The 22,667-nt window shown below is 35.9% G+C and overlaps 1 protein-coding gene and 1 long non-coding RNA gene across 12 annotated transcripts in view; one reads left to right on the top strand and one right to left on the bottom strand.

Annotated features, from left to right (window-relative positions):
* Positions 1-323: 323 nt before the first annotated feature.
* RALGPS1 (Ral GEF with PH domain and SH3 binding motif 1) overlaps positions 324-22,667 on the bottom strand; it is a 127,465-nt gene continuing 105,121 nt past the window's right edge. For 7 of the 11 annotated variants that reach the window (XM_035341848.1, XM_035341852.1, XM_035341847.1 and 4 more), the window contains 5 exons: positions 22,317-22,422; positions 20,660-20,752; positions 20,381-20,486; positions 19,250-19,341; positions 17,354-18,439 (listed from right to left, as the gene is read on the bottom strand). In XM_035341848.1, the coding sequence (XP_035197739.1) occupies positions 18,410-18,439; positions 19,250-19,341; positions 20,381-20,486; positions 20,660-20,752; positions 22,317-22,422 (427 nt within the window). In that variant the 3' untranslated portion in view covers positions 17,354-18,409. Of the gene's footprint in view, positions 463-8,090; positions 8,556-17,353; positions 18,440-19,237; positions 19,342-20,380; positions 20,487-20,659; positions 20,753-22,316; positions 22,423-22,667 lie in introns of those variants that run through there. The other 4 variants (XM_035341856.1, XM_035341854.1, XM_035341857.1 and 1 more) reach the window with 4 other exon arrangements.
* LOC118175526 lies at positions 7,230-16,521 on the top strand. Its single transcript, XR_004755004.1, has 4 exons — positions 7,230-7,241; positions 10,336-10,341; positions 14,854-14,864; positions 16,401-16,521. It is a non-coding gene; the product is annotated as an uncharacterized LOC118175526 (long non-coding RNA).

Raw genomic sequence — 22,667 nt, 5'->3', positions numbered from 1 at the left:
TCTGCCGCACCATAAGGGAATCCAAATCTATCTGAGTGAACATCAATCTCTGCACTGGTCACCTGTATTTCACGATGGGGCTGACAGCAAAACCAGCAGTATAGTTCTTTTACATCTTCATGGTGAACAATCCCAATTACACGAGTGACTTTGCCTTCTCTGTCATCAAAGTATGGGGATATAATAAAAGTTCTGTTATCCTTTAATGGCGTTATTGAATTTTGGGAAGGTTTTCCCCTACAGAGTTGACCTGCTGGAGTGGCAGGTTTTGCTGGTGAGAAGATTTTCCTGGATATATTATTTTGTAGCTGATGACCTTTCCAGGAGTAGATGAAAATAGTTCCAAAAATAAGAACACATACAACAATAGTGGAAATATGTTTTTTTCCACTGTGTATCATTGCTGAACTTCACAGTTTGGAAATTAACTCACCTTTACACACAGTGTTCTATTTACTTTCTCTAAAAAAAAAAAAAAAAAAAAAAAAAATCACTTTCAGTGATATGCCAAAATAAAATGAAATAAAAATAAACAAGATATGTTTTGCACTGATCTGTATTCTATTAAAGACAATAGCTATACTTTTGATACTTTGAACTTAATATTAAGACCTTTCATATAGACTTGGCATTTTGAAAAAATGAAGCAAACTTCATTTTATTTAACTCTACAATTGAACAGTTTCAGCTTTTTCACTATACAGTACTGGTAATATTGTGTAATTTTAGTCATTTTGAAGCCTAGAATAAATGTTGTGCTAGTGAAGACCCATAATCTTTATCTTTTGTTCTGAGAACTAAAACTATGGATTTATTCTTTCCATTCTCCTTCTTAAAAGAGATGATGTGAACACAAATCAAAACTGCATTCTTTTGTATTGGGTAGGAATAATCTTGTTCTATTCTTTCAGTGTCCTGAGTCCCAAGCCACAAAGAAAATGGTTTCAAAGCCTGGTGTGTTCAGAGTCTAGTGGGATCCTATGTCTAATGGGCTCCTATGATGTTCAACATTATCTAAGAAAAGAGCTTGGGAAAGAATTACCTTTTCACTTGCACATGTGGACATAATTACTTTAAAAGTAAGTTGCTTTTACCACTAAAGATGAAATCTCAGATCACAATTCTAAATTGCCAGTAGATTTTAGAATAATTTTGTGTGAATATTGTGACCCTTCACTAGGACTACATGCAGTACTGAGCTTTTTCACCTTGCCATGGAAAGTTCTCTAAGATGTTACCAAATCCAGACTATGATGTGAAGATTTTCAATACACATTCACAGCTTCATATTTACACCTTCTTAAACCCTGCTTAAACCATCAAGCAGAAAGAAGGCAAATTAAAGTAAAAATGAATCTTGCCTTATTCTATGAGTGGCCATGAAGGCATGATAACATGACACATCACAACAACACATTAGAACCATTAACATTGGAAATCTATCATTTGTATGTGTTCAGTTCTCTTGTGTATACATTCAGTCACATCTGAATAACTGCTTTCACATTGCTTACAAAATTGTCACTTTAGTTACATCTCTATTCTGACTTCAGAGTTCTAGCTTTGAAGACCTTAATGAAAGCACTGCTGCTTGGTGTAATTTGCAAATTCAAAATGTTGTTCAACAGTTTTTTTTTTTTTTTTTTTTTTTTTTTTTTTTTTAAGAATTATTTTAAAACACATACAATGATACCACAATATGTTAACAATATACTACTAGCTGACAACTTCCAGGAAACATGTCTGCAACTGACAATTAGCTTATTAAATTTGCTTGCACTCAGTGGGTATCCAATGTCAAAAGAGAAGGCTCAAATTGCATAAGAAATTATAACATATTTAGGTTTTGAAATCTTAAAGGCACAGAGACAGTTAAGTAATGAAAGGAAGGAAGCTATTTGACAACTCCCAGAACCTCAGAATGTTCATGAATTAGAATCTTTCTTGGGAATGGTGGGATGAATTGTTGAAGTTATCCGAGGGCTCCCTTCCTTGGACCAACGAAACACAGAGTCAGCTTAAAAGAGCCTGGATGAAAGCTGCGCTTTAGGGCTACCTAATTTAGAAAAACCCTTCAAACTGTTCACCTGTGAAAGGCAGGCTGTAGCTCTCAGTGTCTCTACCCAGCACTTGGGGGAACATAAGCAAGCTGTGGCATACTTTTCCAAGCAATTGGATCTAGTAAGTCAGTGATAGCCTGAATGCTTAAAAGCAGTGACTGCTATAGTATTGTTAATACAAGAGGCCCAGAAGCTCACCATGGGACAGAAAATACCTGTTTATGTTCCACAAATTGTAACTATAGTATTGGATCAGAAGGGTAGACAATGGCTCTAGCAAAACATTAAAGTTTCAGGTGGCACTGATAGAACCAGATGATGTGACCCTCAAGACAACAGCTGTGGGCAACTCTGCCATGTTTCTCTCACCTCAGCATGAAGAAAGTAAACCTGAGCAAGAAAGTAAACCTGAGCTTACAGGAGGAGGTCTTTTCAAGACACAGATTGAGAATTGTATCAGTTTTATGAAGGCTGGATATGCAGTCACTACTGTTGAGATGGTAGTGGAAGCTCAAACACTACCTGCCAGCACATCAGCCCAGAAGTCCAAATTAATTGCCCTCACTCAAGCTTTGCAGTTAAGCAAAGACAAATGCACAAACCTCTGGACTGATTCAAAATATGCCTTTGAATAGTCCATGTACATGGAACCATTTAGAAAGGGAGAGACCACTGTCTGCAAAAGGGACAGAGATAAAGCATAAGGAAGAAATTCTGAGTTTACTTCAAGTATACAAATTCCTCTTGCTGTAGCTATTATGCATTGTAAAGCTCACCAACTGGGGTGAACCACCCAAGAAAGAGGAACTAAGCTGTCTGATTTAGCCACAGAATGGGCTGCAGAAAAAGGCATGGAAAAAGAAGTACTAGCTATAGTGCCAGAAGAAAGACTCTTCAAAAGAACCCTATTTATGATAAGCAAGATTTAAGATTAACTGAAACATTAAAAGTGGAAAAATGGGAGAATAGATGGGCAGTTACACCCTCATGTCTAGTAGTAGTACCATATACCCTTATTTCCACTATGAATAATCTAGTGAAAAAAGAGCATAATTCTGTGCACTGGGGAACAGAAAATTTGTTAAAGCATTTACAGATATAAGTTATTAGCAGGAATATGGTAGAGACTATTAGATGCCAGTCACCAAGAGGTGTGAAATATGTTGTAGGAATAATCCAAAAACACAGAATAAAATTCAATTTGGAATGATACAAAAAAAAAAAAAAAGAAAAAAAAAAAGAAAAAAAAAAGTCTCCACACTACTGAGGGCAGGCACCTGGAGAGACAGACAAACAGACTTTACCAAATCGCCAACACCCCCCCCCCCCCCCCCCCCCCCGATTTGTTAGCCCTTGTGGACAGGTTGGTCGTAGGCTTTTGTGTGTTGTACCAGTAAGGCAAGAGAATAAAAGTAGTAAAAGCTTTGCTAGAAGAAATAATTCCAAGATTTGGGATACCTTTGGGAATGTCATCAGGTAGAATTCCACATTTTATAGCCAAGATAACTGCTGAAATAAGCAGACTGTTAGGTATCAGTTGGGATCTGCCCTAGTCTAGTAGCAGAGAAAAAATTAGTTTTACTCTCAAGACTCAGGCCAGCTGTGTGCGTGTGGATCAGACTGGAAGAATTATGACAGACTTGAATGAAATCTAGAAGCAGACCAAAATCTTACACAGGGTTCAATGGGATGATACATTATATGTCGGAACTTACAGTAAACTAATATGATGAGAGTTGCAGCTTGCTCACTACAAACCCTCAAAAAGAAAAGGATGAATTGATACAGAGTCAGAAGGACATATGGTTCTCTGCCTGATATAGAATAGAACCAAAACTGAAATGTTTTATGAACAGATAGGCCAAACCTTTACTATGTTTAGTTAGATAGAAGGAAGTCTAGAAACTTCATATCCCTGATGCTACCTTACTCACTAGTTAGTCAGTCTTATCTGTAAGACCATACAGAATTGTATCTAAGGACAGGGGAGGGAAGTAAGATAACTTGGGCCTGAAGGAGGTGTCAGAAAAGAATAGGTGGGGAACTCATGTTAGGCATGTCCTTGGACGTATAAATAACTTAGCTTAGTATGCATGCCTAAGTTGAAACAATAAGATAAGAAAGGAGATGGCCTAAGCATGCACAAGAATTGGGTTCAAACAGTGAACATAGTGAGGAAGACTACTGATGACCAGAAGACCCTGAAAGACCACCAGTAGATAAAAACGTGCATGTGTCAGGGATACTTACATATTTTAGTGACTTACAGGAAATATGAATATGTTAATTATTTGTTGGAAACCTAATGAATATGTGTCTTCTGATTGCATATAACCCCTGTGACCCCAAAAATTCGGCATGCACACTATGTAGAGTGATCCCCTGTGTGTCTGTCACCTCAATTAAAGAATGCCTCATTTCTAAAACTCCAAATTGAGTCTTAGACAGTTTCACTGACTGGCTTTTATGGTAACACCTGGTTCTACAGAAAATATCTCTTTATTTGCTGTCATATAATTCAGACCAAGAGATCTATCTGTATCAGCATAATCAGCTGTTAATTAACTTGCACCAAAGTTATTCAGATAATTATTGTTGTTTTTATTTTTCAATTGTAAACCATTTACAATTACTAACATGTTGTCTTAGAAAACTAAGAGAGAATATTTTAGATTGAAACTTTTTCATAATTGAGAAGTGGAATTGAAAAATCGTTACAGAAAAATTCATGAAAAAAATAAAGAAAAAGAAGTCAACAACAGCACTGAAAAAGTCAGTCCTTTTTTTTTTTAAAAAAAAAAACTTTTTTTTTTTTATAATAATTATTATTTTTAACACTATGGAGGATTTAGCTGTCAGTGTTCTCTTGTAATCAACAGATGGGACCAACTTTAATATATGTAACAACTACAGTAACCTCAGTTCATTTCTAAAAGTAGAATAGTTTATGGGTACAATCTTTTCTTTCCATCCAAGAGAACAACAATGTGATTGAGAAAGGTAGAGAAGATCACAAAACCCTGACATAAATTTCATTACTCTTCTGGAGGGATGATTTACTGCATTAGTGTTACACCAGGCAGTTCTATGCCTTAAAAATTTCCTGTTGAATCAGGCTTGGGAAATTTACATGGAAAAGACATTGTTTTTAAATTGAAGACATATTAGTAGTCTGTTCCTGCAATAGAGCCCTGGTGTTAAAATCCACTAAAGGCAAACACTCGTTTACCCTTGCTTCCTTTTGTAACACAACTACTTTCTAGCCAATGTAAAAGAGCAGTTCCTGTACATCCCCCCGGCACAGAAGTCGCCATTTTAGTTTTACGTGCAAATTACACAAAGCAGGAAGTTCACTTACATGTTACCTTGTACCTCACATCTTCTAAGCACAGCAATCTTTTGTCTGTTCTTAACTATGTGCAAACAATTCTTTGATACAGTTTCTTTTCACAAATGTTGTATGCATATATTACCAAATTAGTGCAAACTAAAATTCATCCCTGTAGTGTACTTTTAGATAAACAACAGGCCTATGAGGAACAGAAGCAGCTGGTCTGCTACTTCAAATTAGTAGTATTATCATGCCAAAAGTATTATCATCAACTTGATTTGTAAAAAAAAGAAAAATAACATTTGTATTTGAAAACAGAGGCCTCCTAGGGCATGAACAGTGACTGTGAATAAGACTATATAGATAGGGAACATAAAGAAAAAAATAAGCCCCTTTTCTTACATGTTGTCTATAAGAGCTGTTGAGACACATACAGATAAAATTTATTTAAATGACATACTGTTTTCCCATCAAAGACTTGTTCAGCTTCTGGAAACTCCTAGTGATACCTGACCCTATCATATTGGTCTTTAATTCTGACCTGTTCTCATGAAGACCTGTTGGTACAATTTTCTGAGAAAGACAGGGCATCAATTCCTAAATATGAAATATGATTTTGTGTTTAAGCGTGTGCCAGTTCTTTTGGAATCCACAGGCTAAAACCATTACCTGGTGTCCACTGAACTAGGTGGTTAAAATGTAGTTTCTCTTTTTCTAGCTGGGATAGTATTATTAAAAAAAATATATTCTTCTCAGATGTTATCAGAGCAAATATATTTGAACAAGAGTACAAGAGTAGCCACTGTCATTCTGAAAAAAGACTCTACATGCAGGTTTCTTAAGAGATAATTATTGTTGTTCTTGGTATTGTCCTTTTTTTTTTTTTTTTTTTTCCCCTCAAATGAGCATATGTTGGCAAAGCCTCACTTCATATCAGATGACATTCTAATATCAAGAAAATGACTCCTATTTTACTGTGTCTGATATCACTACAGTCCGTTTTAGTTACTGAAAAAATTACTTTGTGTGCTCTGAAAATGAAAAATATCCCTCCTGTCTAAAAGAGAAGTTTTAAAATACATTAGCAAATCTAGACCATCTCTGCCTGTTTAGATTAATACTACTTGTGTTACAGAGCAGAAACCAGAAGATGATGTTTTACAGCGAGGTATATCAACAAAGTAAAAGCAACTTCTTCAAACAAAACAATAAGAGCCTTGCTTGTATAGCTGCTTTCTAAAACACTGTCACCCATTTTTCCTGGAATAGTTAGACAAAACCTCAGTATTTTTCAGTTGTTACATAAGGAGAAAATAATTGGTAATGGAATCAAAGGTTGTTAGGTACAGTCTTGGCACTTCATCAGAATGTGCAGAATTATGCCCTCCTGAACATATGAGGAATCAAATGATAATGTATTTACTCACAGTTTCTAGCCTCCTTTTCTAGCACTTCATGCTTTCCAGTCTTCAGCCCAGCCTGATTTGCACATTGAAATGAGAGACCTTGCAACCCCGCTTGTCCCCCAACATCTGCTTCCTCCGCAATTACGCTAGTACTTCTGACCATCTGTGGGAAATCCCGTGACTTGGTTAGCTTCCTGTATTTCAAATTGGTTTGCCTTTTTTTTTTTTTTTTTTTTTTTTTTTTTCCCTCCAGATTAACAACTTTGACTTAATTGAATGACATTTTCTTCAGTTGATGCTTATACCACCTCAGGCCCTCAAACAGTTGTATTAACTGGAAAAATGATAGATGACCATTTTCCTCTATAATGGTGTCTGTATATCTGTTCTTGTAGATCTTCTTACCTAGATCAGGATATTTTCCACTAGATCAAATGTAACCTAGTGTGTTTCAATGATCAATCTTAAATAGTCCATTGTATTTTTCAGAAAACTTTCAGGTAAACTTTGTCTTCTATTAAGAATGGTCTCTTGCACTTTATAATGACATAAAAATCAAGCCCAACAAATATGTGCATGGTTGTTAGACCAGAAAATAAAGCTCAGTATTTAATCATACCATTACTTAATGTATCATAGCTGTCTAAAATTGTAGGTGGATATAACTTCAGTCAACACTTGATTGGCTGTTGGAGCTATGCTAGTAGCTAACATAAACATTATCTTAATTGGGAGGAGTCCTCTGGATGGGGAAACATGCAAAAAAAAAAAAAAAAAAAAAAGATTTTATTCTTTTGGGGCAAAGTGGATTAGCTTCCTTTGTTACCTACTTAGAGAGAGAAAAAAAAAAATCTTTCTCTTAATAGGAATGTGCTGCTTGCAATTTACATTTTAAATAAATTTTATTTCCATGGAAATACAAGCATTTTCACAGCAGGAAATACTGAAGTTGCAGAAGAGGCTTGATTACAATTGAATTATACTATTTTCACATATTTCTCTACCCTCATGCACCAGCACCAAAACAAAAACAAACAAACAAAAAAAAACAGGAGACCTATGCAATTTTCACGTGCTTGAGAATTTCTTTGTTTCTTTCACTATCTAAGAGTAAAACAAACAGAAATATATGCCCACTGCTGCTCCTTCTTGAACCGAGGCTGGTTGTGTTATGTGGATGCACACAGTTGATAATTGGTCTCCATGAACCAGTAATATTAACAAGTAATATATCTTTATACACTTTTTTTTTTTTTTCTCAAGTAAAAGAATATAGCATCAACATGATCTATGGTAGCCCCACACCTCCATCAGTAAGTTTGATTATTACACAACTAATGTCCATTTCCCTTTGCCACACACTGACTGAGTTCAGTTCAGTATTAGAAATTTTGATGCCCTTCAACAACACACTTTGTCAGATGAACTTCTGGGCCAACATTTTCAAACTTGCACGTTGTTAAAATTCCCTGAATTCTAAAACAGATTATAAATCTCATTTATTAAGTTGTTATGGGAGATATTTCCAAAAGGAGTCCCTGAACTTGCAGTTACTTATCACTTAAAAGAAGTCATCTGGATTGAGGGGGGAGTAATAATTTATTATTATTATATTTTAATGCTATTGCTATACTTACACGTATTGTTATGAAAGTAGTATGTGACTTACCTATTTAATGTTTTTGAGTGAGAAGACAGTAAAGTAGCTGCAGTACATACTACTCAATACTTAGCAGGCTGTCATTCTGGTCCCAGAGCCTGTACAGGTGACAGGTATATAAACTAGAATAGGAGTGGTCTTGTATAGTTATCAAAGCAGTAATTTTCTTTTCCTGCTGCTCAGAAGCATAAGGAACTAATGTTACTGATAAACTATTATAATCTGTGAATTTCTCATATACAAAAAAAGACACTTTCCAAAACAGATCAAGAAATAACTTACTTTCTTTTTCTTCCTTCCTTCCCTTCCTTCCACGATTTTTTTTTCCCCCCCGTCACTGAGTTTGCAGGTAAGAGTTTTACATAAGGGTTATTTTAGGGTCCTTCCCTAAGGACCCTTTTTCTTTTTTAGGTTTAGAGTGACTCATACTACAGCTATCTGTAATATTAATTATAAACTTTAGTAGATTAATGTCAGGAAGGGCTCCACCCTAAAATCACTATAGTCATCTTGTTTTTTTTCTTCTAGAGTAGATTCAGGTTGTGAAGCACTTAATCACCAAGGGCTGCAATGTGCACATATTTACTTCTTTCTGTAGAACGGTCAGGCAAACATTGTAGCCACCTGACTGGAAATCTTAACATCTCAACAGGTCTCTTGACTTTAGCATGAGAACTAGAAAAATCTGCACTAAGCTCATTTTAATTAGATATCTGCAGCTTTTCTGCTACTTAGAAAACATAACAAAATGATATGAAAAAATGTCTTTTGTCTTTGACTTCCCATTTACTTTCATAAAACTGTACCAAAACAGAGCTGCATGAATTTGCCCAGGTTACCATGGATTTTTCCAGGCTTGTGCTTGCACCTAGAGTCCTTTTCTCCTTTCAGGGGTCACGTCATAAACAGAAGGGACTCCATGCTCCTATATATACCTTTGTCTTCTAGTTTCTTCAGTAAAATCTTCATTTTAGAGGGTCTCTTCTCCTGGCCCCTATCCTGATGACAGTACATTACTAAACTGAAGGAAGAGTGGGAGTCAGCAAGAGAGGTGTCTCTATCTGATCAGTTGTTTCTTTCTGTAAATGGCAGAAGGAACCATCCATCCCCTTGTGAACTGGACTGGCACTGATGTATCCTTCCCTGGAACAGCTTTCCTTGGTGGCTACATTAACTGTTAATTAACTAGAGAGAGAGGAATGTTTGAACATGTTAAAAACATCCTGAAATACACTGACAAGTTTCCAGTGTGTTTCAAGTTTCTGAGGAAACAGAAAATTCACTGAACACTTCTGTTTATTCTGCTTCACAAAGGTAAGAGAGAAACAATGAAGTTCAGAGACAGGTAACAGGGAAGACTAAAGGACCAGAGATACTTCCATGTAAAGACACAAAGGAATCTGGCCCATTTACCTTAAAGGACAGGAAAGAAATTGGCTTATAAACGAGATTTACAAAATAAATGTAGAAGAAAACTAAAAACATCAACAAAATCAAACCTTCAGGCCCTTTCTTCTCTCATCTTCCCTTTTCTCAGTTCAAAATTCAGCAAATCAGATTTTTTTTTTTTAAATGCAAATATCATCATCACATGGTAATCTCCTCATGGCTGACAGACCCCTACGTCCTCACAGCGCATGCAAATGTTGGCAGTTGGGCATAGGCTGCATATAAATTGTGTTCACTGTCTGTGTGCCTCCATCACCTCTCCCTTTCAAAGAATATATACAGAATAAAATATAATTTTGCTTTAGCAGGCCAGCACACTGGAGACTTAAAAAAAAAAATGCTACCAGTTTAAAGCCCTGCTACAAACCACAAAATTCACAAGACATGGCAAAGTAACCCTAACCTATAATGTGTCAGGACACAGTGTAGAAATATGTAAGCAGAGATCAGCGGAATATATGTATATTGGAATTGTAATCTGTGTGGTATAAGCTTGTAACAGACCACATTCTTGTTTCTCAGAGTCAATAATTTCCTCATACTTTACGAATGTCTATATGTGTGCTAAAAAGAAAAGCAAAGAAACCTGACCAGAAAATATGCACATACCCACAAATACTTTGCTTATATAGTACATTCTTGTCTCATTTCTGTCCTTGCCTTCCTGTTTCTGGTTAAGTTTTGCCCAATAGCTTTTTGATACAACATCTGAACCACCTTGGAACACTGCTATACATTATCTACAACTCCTGAGGCCATTACAAAATCTTACAGAACTCTTGACAAAATACCTTTGAGATTAAGCATTAGACTTTCATCAATAATTTATGTAACAAGGACAAACAACAAAAAAACCCTCTTCAATTTACTGCAACACTTCAGTTGGGTACCTACCAGATAACAAGACAGGAAAGAATTACCTTACAATCTGAATAACCCCTAATGGCAGGTATGGGATTTCTTGGTGCTTCTTAGAAGGCGACTGAGACCAGTCACTAATGAACACAGGCTATCAGACTACACTAAGCTTGCTTCTCACTCAGACACTGTTATGTCCATATTCAAACAACATCTGCAGGATTATTTTTTTCTCCTTTGAATAAATACAAGAACTAGAACAGGATTACAGTGATATTCCATATACAGTTAACACCAGCTGAAAACATATCAGGTTCCCTAGACTTAGTAAGTAAAGAATTGCACTACCACTTTGCCTTTGGCACCACAATCTTGGGTAAAAAAAATCCTCATTCAATTATAAAGCTAAATCTATGCAGCATCTCACTCACTGAATGGTATGGTAAAAGAAATAGAGACAAGCAAATGATTTTTTATGACTATCAGATCTATAAGGAAACAAAATGAGTTTAAAAAGAAAAAAAAAAAAAAAAGTACAAATGGCAGCCTCTACATGCTGTAAAGACTAAACAGAAACAAAACTATCTAAGGAACCAGCCACCATTAGAAAATTAAGTAACAGCAGAAGTAACATGAATAAAACCCACGCCCAGACCCAATCTTCTCTAACTACTGAAGCAAAATTTCACACACAGAATTAGCAAAGAAGAAAAAGCCAAAACAACAACAACAACAACAAAATCATAGTTATTAAACAACTTAATCTATACTGCTTGTATGTCATAGTGCTAAGGGGTTACAGTGAAGACATTTGTCCTAACCCAGTTCACCATTGAGACAGTATCTTAGCAAGCTTACAAGGCTGTGAGAAAACTGCAAGATGTAAGCATGCTGGTTTCAATCACCACCAGAATGTTTCCAGTTTTATAGGCTCAACTGAGAGCCTTAATCAGCCACCATCTGAGTTTCCCCTGCGTCATACATACTCCACCTTAGCATCTAGCTTTTTTTTGCTTCCTACCTTTTACAATGTCACAGCATCCTGTTGTCTTTCTCCAAAGTGAAACATTTGATTGAAACCAATGTGCTCTTGCCATGGAATAGCAACAAGTTAAGGGCTGGTTCAGAAGTTGGCTAGCTATGACATTAAATGATCTTCCCTCTTTGCCTCCTCAAAGCACAGAGTAGGCAGCAAGACAAAGGCAGCTTGAACTCTAAGATGTCTAATGAACTGCATAGCCACAGATGCTTCCCCTAATGGTTAATTAGCACATTCACTGCTCGGGAATTGCTAGGTCTCATCTTCACATGGTGTATGAAATAAAACTATATTCCCTCCCATTCTCCAACATATTTGTTGAAATAAAGTAATTGCACAATTGCTTCACTAAACAATGCAGAAAGGAGTGGTTAGGCTTAAATTTATTGCAGTACTTGAAAGCAGCAAAGGACACTTTGCAATCTAAAAGGAAGAAAAAAAGATCTTTTTGAATCTTCAGCTATTCATTTCTATATAGCAAGCTGCCCCTTCCCTTGCCTTCTACTTTCAGTCTTCTGTGCCCTGTGAAAGACTATGACATCACCCTCTAACAGATAAGGCATACATTCATTGTATGCATTTGTGTCCAACAAGTTCACATCAATGTTTTGTATTACTTCAGGAAATGTTAACAATTTGGCTACAAATAATTGCCAGCATTTCCAGAGGTCTGAAGTGTTCTCATATATTCAAAAATTATATTTACTTTATTAAGGTAGTGGTATCAATTAAAAAATCATGTAAAATCAATTATCTGTTTGTCTACTTTTTTTTTTTTTTTTTTTAATTCTGCAGAATTGCATAGACTTTTCTCTGTACAGATGCCAGAATGAATGCATTTGTTTTCTGATTTTCCAGCTGCTGCACACTTTCAAACCCAAACTATGGATCACATAAACCAAATAATCACTTGGAACTAGATCTACTCTTCCTTAAAGCTGAAAAGCTGATTTCTGGCAGTAAGAGCAAGTCTACAAAGTCCAGAAGTATAAAGGCTACTTCCTCCAATTCATTACTATCTGCACTTTCCTCGTGAACAACTGTGCTGAGTTGACATAAAATGGGAGTTTTCATCCTTTCCAATATGCTTATCTGACTTTCTTTCACATCTGAGGTCTACAGAGACACACAAACTTTGACTAACTTTCTTTTCTCTTTGCACCCTAAGGAAATGTCTGGTGTATATTCAGAATGTGATAAATAAATGTTGCTATTAATAGATCACAACTACAGAAATACCACAACAATCTTTACAAGTTCAGAAAAAAAAAAAAAAATGAACATAGTTTACCAGTAACCTCATTACCTCACTTACATATCACCCTTTGATGCTTGACATTTGACATCTGAAGTAGGAACAAACTTTTTTTTTTTTTTTTTTTTTAAGACTACAAAACAAGAAGCTTGGACATAACAAACATTTAATGAGCTCTTCAGTACTCATCCTTAGGTGTTCTATGACAGAAACATGTTGCATTACAGTGAAATACTGCAATGCAGAAAATAGTTCCCTCTCTCCATGAAATTTGCCTCTGTATAATACAATGACTTTCTGGAGTATAATTAGTATAATTGCTCTTCCTTCCTAATGTGTTCTTTTAGTGTATTTTCTATCCTGTTGCCCACTGGGAGAAGAATTCCAATTTCCTTCTTCCATTTCTATTAATGATATCAGTGAAATGAACCATATGGTAGATGTAAGAGATTCACTGATGCTTAATTTATAAAATATTTATAATCAAACACTGGATATAGCCCTGGAGGAAAACTGTACAGATCCAAGTGATTTCCAAGACTACAAAGTACCGAAGTCTTGAACAAGTCTTCCTGTTTCTGGGGGAAAACAGGAAAATTAGTCAATTTCAGGAAAGGGTTATGTGCTTTCATTTTCAGCTCTGAAAGCAGCTGTTTTATTTATTTTTTTGTTTGCTATCTTGTTTTGCTCTGCCATTCACATTAGGTAATGTCTCATCTCTCAGGCAACTTCTTATAAAATTACTATTCTGCAGCTAAAACACCCTACTTGCCTCTCATAAGGAGCCTACTTCCCTCAAATGCGGAAAAAATGGTGCTTATAATACGAGAAGTTATCAAAAATGGACAGACACTGGCCAACACTTCCATGTTGGTCTTCTCCAAGACAACTTTCTACTGAATACTTGATTATTATGATTTCCCAATCAGTGTACAGTGTTTCAAGGTTCTGAGTGAACCCTGATTTCATCACTGAAATAAGAAAGAATATTTCAGATCTCAAACCAGAAGGTATTATTACAGATGTCAAAACTGATATCCTGTGCAATGTAGGGCAGATAGTTTTATTAGTGGATGAAATATAACATCCTATTGATTTCAGCAAACAGGAAATGAGAACCCAGGTGTCTAAATAATGTTTAATAGTAAGTGCAAATAAATCTACTTTGCTGTCCAAGTCAAAATGCATGTTTGGCTGTGATTAAATACTTTCATTTGGAAAACAGTAAGATAAATGTCTCTACTTTGGACTTTCCAAACCCAGAACTGAAAGTATGGAGGGATTTTCAATTTTCTGTTAGAAATTATGATTCTGTTGTATTTATGTTATCGAATGCACGGTGTGAACTATAAAATCTGTTCAATTGTATTACCATTCATTCACAAATAAAACACTGGCTTCCTTTGAGCTGAAAAATTCTTTCTGTACCTCTACTATTCCTTTTTAAATTATTTTATTGTTAACAGCATACACATTTAACACATTTTTAAATTTACCACCAAATGTAATTGCTGTCAAAGTAAACATTTTTTTTTTTTTTTTTCTTAAAGTATTTAATTAGTGAAACAATCATTATCAATGTAACAAGCTGAAAAATACAGCAAATTGATACAAGACTGAGGTAACAAAATACTTTGCCAAAAATCTAGATTCCAATGCTAGGGTTTAGTGGTTATTACAGGTGAGACAGTTCACAAGAATTATAGAAAGAGTCCTTACACAAATGGCATGCAGTGGACTGCTGAAAAATACGGCCAAAAATAGTGCAACAGTTTTCACACAAAACAAACCAAAGTGTTGAAACTGGTTTAGATTACAATGTGACAAGTAAATAGCAATTTGAAAAGGACTATCTTTGCCTCATTGTAGTGCTATTTGGAAAAACATGCATTTTGGCACCGAGTAACATTAAAATCGCAGATTAAATAGTTAATATTGGCTGAATACATTGTACACCTTCACAATTCTGGAGTCATTCTGAGATAATGTTTGCTTCTACACAACTATTGCAGTTATTCTCTTCGATAGATGAAACTTGCATGGTTTGTGACATTTTTTGTGAAAATGGTGTATTAACCAGTACCTATTTGCAATGTGTTGTATGTCAATAGCAGCTTTCACTTCACATTAAAAGTACCTGATGACAGCAAATGCCATCAAATGACAGCAAATCATCCCAAACCAGTAGCCACAAACTGTTTAATATTTATAAATTCATTTAAAATTGGATCAAGCTATTTTTAGTAATATTCTTAAACTGCTCCATCATTCTGAATCTTTTTTTTTTTTTTATATTGTACAGTAATTTCACAATTTTGCTATACTGAAAAGACTTCACCTGACTATTGTGTAAGTCTATTATCTGCTACATTCATCTATCTTATATATATATATATATTTAACATTAAAATTATAATAATGTGAATGCTTTCAAGTTCTTCTGACACATTTCCAAATTCCAAGGTTCTCAGCAGGATTATTTGAAAGGTTTTATTTCTCCTCAAATACATATCTCAGTGACAAATGACTAGACATAAGAATCATTCATAAATGTTTTAATTCATTCATGCCACACTATTTTGGATCTTTTTTGGTAAAGATGTTTCCTTTTTAGTTGGAAATCTTTTTTAAAGAAGTGAAAAAGGACCCTTTTGTAACTACTCCAACAAGCTCTATGGCTCATAATTTCATAATTTTAAGTAAAAGTATATCTTTGATGAACAGAAAAATCTGCCTCTTGCAAATACAGTAACATATACTCTTTAAAGGCCCTTAGATTCTAAAAGCTATTAAGTTCTGAGTGTGTACAGGCACATAATTCTTCTTTCCAAAGGAAGCTTATTAGACATAACTGAAATTTGTCATGACATCCATTAGTTTATCTCAACTACAATATGCTGGAAAATATGTCATTGGTGTTCTAATATATATGCACATTATGCCAATGAGTGTTCCATTTGAAATTTAGCTTACATTTAAGACAGATCAGTTTATTCCCTTTTAAGGGGAAAGGGCTACTAATAAAGTAAAAAACAAACAAACAAAAACAAACAAACAAAAAACCACACACAGAAACAAAACCACACACAACCACCCACCCCAAAATCACTTCTTTACATGCACAGTTGTTCTTTGGTTAGTGTGTCATCATTGGTCAGCATTCTTGATGCCTGCAGTTAAGATTTAATTCCTGTATATAATACCTTCTCTTGTTGGCCCACCTAAAATGTAGCTACTCCATAATAGACAGTATTTTGACAATACATGTATCTGCACATAATATGTACTGAGAAATTACTCTCCATCTTTAGCTTTAAGGGTGGGCATCCATTCAAACCCTAGGGCATCATTCAAACCCTATGACTACTAATAATACATGATACACATGGCTATAGGTAGCATACTCATTAAGATGGCAGTCCATGTAACACCTGTATTCTCATGAATAATCTCACTGATAACTAATACAAGTTCTCAGGTGCAGATAATTCAGAAGATATATGCTAACAGTCTGAATTAATTTACTGATGATAGGTTTTTAGCATTCAAAAGCTTTTACACTGTCTCTAATAGCACTGGATGCTCTGACTTCGCTTGTGTTTTTCTTGGTTCATTGTTATCTTAATTTAACATGCGAAGTGAAAAAAAGGTATAAATATATTTTGCAATACTACTCTTTTCACACAACTCTGATCTATTGAAGGATCTCTGTCAACTTTACATAAATTTTCACGTCCCAGGACCTAAATTCAGGAGCTGTCAGGAAATGGTTTTCTTGAAAAGCTGGTATGAATTAGACTTAATTCTCAGGACTGTAATATGGACAATTAAAAAAATAAATAAATTACAGTCAGCCTACCTTTAACAGTACGGATTGTTGTTGCTGCTGTTAGAGAAGTTTCAAAATCAAAATTCAGAGAATCATGCAAGGCCACAGAGTAAGTACCACTAGTGCCAGGGAGCTTGTTTCTATTATAGGCTCTGTTCATTTAAATTGTCTTTCATTTTTTCACGGTCTGCAAAGCCGGATGTAATATCTCCTCCATGCAATCTTAGGATTTTCAAAAGAGATTGTCCTCTTTGTGATTAAGGAGATATGAACAGTGATGCCTTATAGCAAGAGAGTTTCAAATAGAAAAAACACTGAACTTATCATGGGAATAAAATTCTAACAACTCTGACCACAGGTGTGCTAGGGAACAGCAGGGATATAGCTATGGAAGTAGGAAGAGTTAGAAGAGTTCCTTTGCAGGAAAAGACTCAGTTAATAATAAGGTTCCCTGTATTTTATTTTATTTTTTTAATTGTGTGGACACTGGCATGGAGGTTTCTTTGTACATGTTCCATTATCAGACAGTGTTGACTAGCTTTCACTGACATCATGATTTAGCAGTATCATGACTATATGCCATGAAGGCGCATCATGTACTGGAATTGAATGGGGCTGGGTCATCAACAGAAAGACAGAAAATAATTATATGGAATCATTCTGAAGAGCCAGGGTCACATGAATCATAGAACCTGATCACCTCCTTCCACGTATCAAGGAACTTACGATGAAGAGCATCCAGATTAAAAAAAAAAAAAATGTAAGCAGCTATACAGCTATACCACTAGTAACAGAATGAAAGATGACCTTTAACACAACATAAATTTAAAAACATACACCTTAAATACATTGTCATGGCATTTCTGAGTAACGTAACTGAATGAAAAGAAAATGCCCTGTGCCAAAATACATTTTTCCCAAATAGCTCAAATGTGAACAGCAGAATTGTCCAGAGATTTGATACAAAATCTGAGGCAGCCACATTGCCAAGCAACTCAGTGCACTTAGGTTATAAAAATGTTGTTCCACAATTTTCTATTCTAATTGACACTCTGCAGCAAGTTAACACTGTCAATCATTCTGTGCATTAGAAAGAATTGAAACCCAACATGGGCCAAATGTTCTTCAGTCACACAAAGCAGCTTAACAATAAAAATAACAGTTTAAAAAAAGATAGGCAGAAGATATGATGCTCAGTTTGTGGTCGAACATCAGTACAGGGACAGTCTGTGACCACAAGAAAATGAGTGCTCTAGAATCCTGCAGGAGTCAGGATTAACTTTCTGTCCATCTAACTTGTTTTCTTTCACTCAGTGCATGAGACTATGTCTGGTCCTAAGGACAACATTCATTTTCTGCTTTTAGAAGATGTTTCAGAATCACTCTCAAGTTACATAGGAAAGTGCTGAAACAGCTGTGGATGGCTCACATCAGAAAAACCATTCTTTTCTCCTCTTCCTCCTTAGAGAATAACCTGTTTCTTCAGTTTGGCACTTGAAGTCACAGCAGGTAAGAGAGCAAATTATTCAAATGACATTAGATTAGCAGGTACCTGGAAGAAAACGTAAATTTTTCAACAGTGTATTGCTCCTGAGCATATTACAGCATTGGGAAACTGCAAAATACAGTGTACTGACAATTTATTATCTAATGCAAAAAGCATCATCAGTCGCAAATGCCCAAAAGAGGGCTAACCCTGTAACTGAAAGGAAAGATAAAGACTCAAATGATTTTTCTACTTGTGGACTAAATCCAGACAAAGTATCCTAGGAAGTCATTAGGGGGAGGAGTTGGAGGGGCTGTGCGTGTAAAGAGAATTCTTGAGCTGCATCCTGTTATATATCCAGATGTATATATATATATGTATCTCCTATATGGATGATCATCCTATTAATAAAACATTGGGAAATCCTTCCAAGAATTAATGTTTTTATGAAGAGAAGAATGACACTGCTTTTATAAAGGACAAACAACGTTTTATAGGACACTCTCTCCAATTAGTAGTTGTAAACCCAGCCATCAGTGTAAATGCCAGTATGTTTGCTACTTTCTCTGTTCATGAGAAAGCCCCTTCTGAAGTGAAGATGGGGCTACCCTACTTGAAGCTGCAATTGTAGAAGTTATATGCTGTTAGGGTCACCAAACCTATAGGTAGACCGTGACAAATTCTGATTTGGTGTGGAAATTCTATAATTTTAAAAAACTTTCATTCCTCCTATTGAAAAACTGGATCACTATACAAAATAAGGAGTTATGTCTGTCCCCACAAGGCTGTGTGCACACATTTAAAACAGGTATCTTTGCTAGGAAGGGTTTTCTGAAAAATAGGAAAAAGTGGGTAGACACAGTTTCACAGCCTTACCTGAGGCTTGTTGCTTTTGCATGCATCATCCAAATGCTTATGCCATAATATTGCATGAAACCTTGAACCAGTCTGGAATTTGTAAACATTGCCTATAAAAATAAGAGAATTGAGGGCTCTGAACTTGCAGACTTACTAGAATTCTAAATCCTGTGCAGAAGATGAAGTTGTTGAGTAAATTGTTAATGAACATTTGAGGTACAAAATTAACACAGAATGGTGCCCATACAATAGAGCCCATGTGAGGCATGTTATCCAACAATCCTTGGGTGAAGGCAGCATGAGAAGGTAAGCAAAGCTATGGAGAGTGTGTAGGGAAAGAGGCCAAATTACAGCTACAGAAAAGTCTGGAAAGGACGGTGCGGTGATCTAATTTACTCCTGGATTTTGTTGCAGTTACTGCCAAACTTATGTTTCTGATATTTGGAAATTTATTTTTTTTTCAGTGTCCTACTTCACATTTCCTCCATGATTAGGTTTTCGTAATTTTTATTTTTTGCTATCCAACACATTATGCATTTTATTCAACAACCAAGAGATGCACTTATCACCAGAGATGTGAATCCGTGTCTAGTACAGAAATTGACCACATGAGAAGCGAAGGAAGCCTCAGAAATCTTTATGCAACTACTCGAAGTACAAAATAATCCCAGAGTCTTTCTCATCTTACTTTAAAGTTAGATCAAAGTGAAAGAGTTACAGCCCTTCAAAATTAATTATTAAAAATTATTTAATTATTTTTTGGGGGTAAATGGTTTGATGTTTGGAGAACTTTCATAATATTTTAGTTTTCCTTACTGTAAGTCAAGATTTGATATAGGTCAATTTAAAGAAAGCTATTCAGAACTCAGGGATTAGGGTATGCAGGTACATATACATGCAGAAATCTAACACTGGTCTGTCAATTTTTGGAAAACTTACAGTAACTGTCTATACAGCAATACCTCTGTAAACACCACAGAAGTACCGCAGGATATTATAGAAGTATGATCAACTTCATTTGTATCTTCCCCTGAAAATCTCTCTTCATTCTTTTAAATGAGTAAGTATTGTCATCTACAAACTCAGCAATAGCTATTACTCCCCATCATAGAAATACAATGCAGAGAATGCACACTCTGCAACATCTACCTTTATCAGGGTTATTTAGCTGGAAAATATCAGGATGTTCAGGGTCATCAGGCAGTGCCACCATCCAGCCCACAATGGAAACTTTTTTACCAGGTGTAGATTTATACTGGAAGAGACAGACAAGTAAGTCACAGCTGAGTCTTTACTAGGGATTAATTTCTCATTGCAAAAGTTGTGCAGGCATATTGCTTACCCTAGAAAAGCAAGTACTCTTCAAACACCCTTTCAGATCTGCTTATGAATATGCAAATTTGCTTTTAGAACAAATTTAAAGCTTACATGTTTTCTTTCAGTGCCTCGTAAAGATTTTGCTCCGAAATACAGAAGAGTTGATCCTGAAAGCATAACCCAGTATCTAGTCCATGAGGAGAGCTGAATCAGAAAGGGAAACAATAACAGAAACTTAGCATATCTCAGACATTTAAAAAAATCTATTCAATAGCAAGTCCAAGTACTACTGAAGGTAAGTTTAGAAGCCAGGAATGGAAACTTAGATAAAGAGTGTCTTCTGGTGTAAATCAAACCAATACCTAAATTTAGGTGTCTGGCTGTGAATGCAATCCATCTTCATAGAATCACAGAGTGGTTTGGATTGGAAGGGACCTTAAAGATCATCTAATTCCAACTCCCCTGCCTTATCTTACTCGGGTATCTCCTAAAAGTATCAGGACTGATTGCTTCACAGCAAAGTAGCATGCTGCCTTCTACTGGACAAAACTTAGACATCTTCATTTGATCAGTAACATTTACTGAGATGAAATTTCTGCAATTCTTCAAATCTTTCGGTATTGAACAGTTGGGTTCCACATACAAACTTTCAATGAACTCTAAAGAAAACAAAAAATTATCAAGTGTGTAAGACCAGAACCATTGGAGACCTGTGAATTTAGGGTAAGTATGAACGACCATGACTTTGGCGCTAAGGGTGGATGCCCTGCAGCCTTCCCATTTCACCATGACACTAAAATTCTGCCCTCACAGAAATGCATGCTGATTTAGAATGTTGTCTGGGACTTGCTTTGCTGCCACAAGAGACATTTTGTGCAAATGAAGGGAGAAGCAAAGCTACTGTAAATCAAATGACATGCAAGAATTAGAACTTTGTGTACTGGGTCTGGCTGGGATGTTAACTTTCCCTGCAGCAGCCCATACAGTGCTGCACTCTGCACTTGTAGCTAGAACAGCAGTGGTATCACACCGGTGTTGTGTCTGCTGCTGAGAAGTGCTGGCACAGCATCAGGACTCTCTCTGACCCTCCTAGGGGGTGGGCAAAAAAGTGAGAAAAAAACATCAGCAGGGCAGCTGACCTAAACCAACCAAAGGGATATTCCATACCATATGATGTCACACTCAGCAATAAAAGGTGGAAAAAGGAAGAAGAGGGGAGGGGTGGGCTCTCGTTGCGAAAACGTCTGTCCTCCTCCCGAACACCGGCTACGTGCGTTGAGGCCCTGCTTCAAGGACGTGGTCAAGCATCACTCATTTGTGGGAAGTAATTTCTTTCCTCTGCACTTCCACATAGCCTTTACTTGTTTTGTTTAGCTATTCCCTTTCCCTCTCCCTCTTCCCCTTTCCCTTTTTTCCCTTTAGTTTAATTGTTTAATTAATAATAATATTTCCTTAATAATATATATATATATATTTTCTCTTTAATTAAATCATCCTTATCTCAACCCATGAGTTGTTCTTTCCTTTACTTCTTCCCCTCCTCATCTGACGAGGGGGAGTGAAAGAGCGGTTGTGGTGTTCAACTGCCTAGCACGGTAAAACCACCACACCTTGTTATAACCTAGTTGAAACTTTCCACATGGTTTTACAGTTGATAATAATGAGGAACATTATTTTGTGTACTATCAGTCTGCAAGTTGGATGTAATCCTGGAAATTTAAACAATCACTACTGAATTAGTATCACAGGGAGAATGGGAATCACTTACAGTCGGTTTCTTGCCTTCTTTGAGCAGTGTTTTTCTCCTTAATGGCCCTTCCATGGAAATGACTCCTGTAGAACTACCTAACGTGTAGCTGCAGGCCCCTGTTGGGCTAGAGAGACATAACATTACTATACGTTTTGAGCTAAAGAAGGACAAGAAGTAAATAATGTAATTCTAAATATTAACTCTAATACTTTTCCTGTATTGCCTTGAATATATTTTATCACTAGACATTTGTCTCTATAAATAAGTATTTTCCAGACCTAGACATCTAAAGGGAAGCAGAATCTTTAAAAATAGCAGGTTAACAAAAGATTCTTTAATCAAAAGATTGATTAGTGAGTGATGAACTAC

This window comes from Oxyura jamaicensis, chromosome 17 (assembly GCF_011077185.1).
Source record: "Oxyura jamaicensis isolate SHBP4307 breed ruddy duck chromosome 17, BPBGC_Ojam_1.0, whole genome shotgun sequence".
Lineage (NCBI taxonomy): Eukaryota > Metazoa > Chordata > Aves > Anseriformes > Anatidae > Oxyura > Oxyura jamaicensis.
Note: the sequence above shows the minus strand (reverse complement) of the source record. Positions and strands in the feature narration are given on the sequence as shown.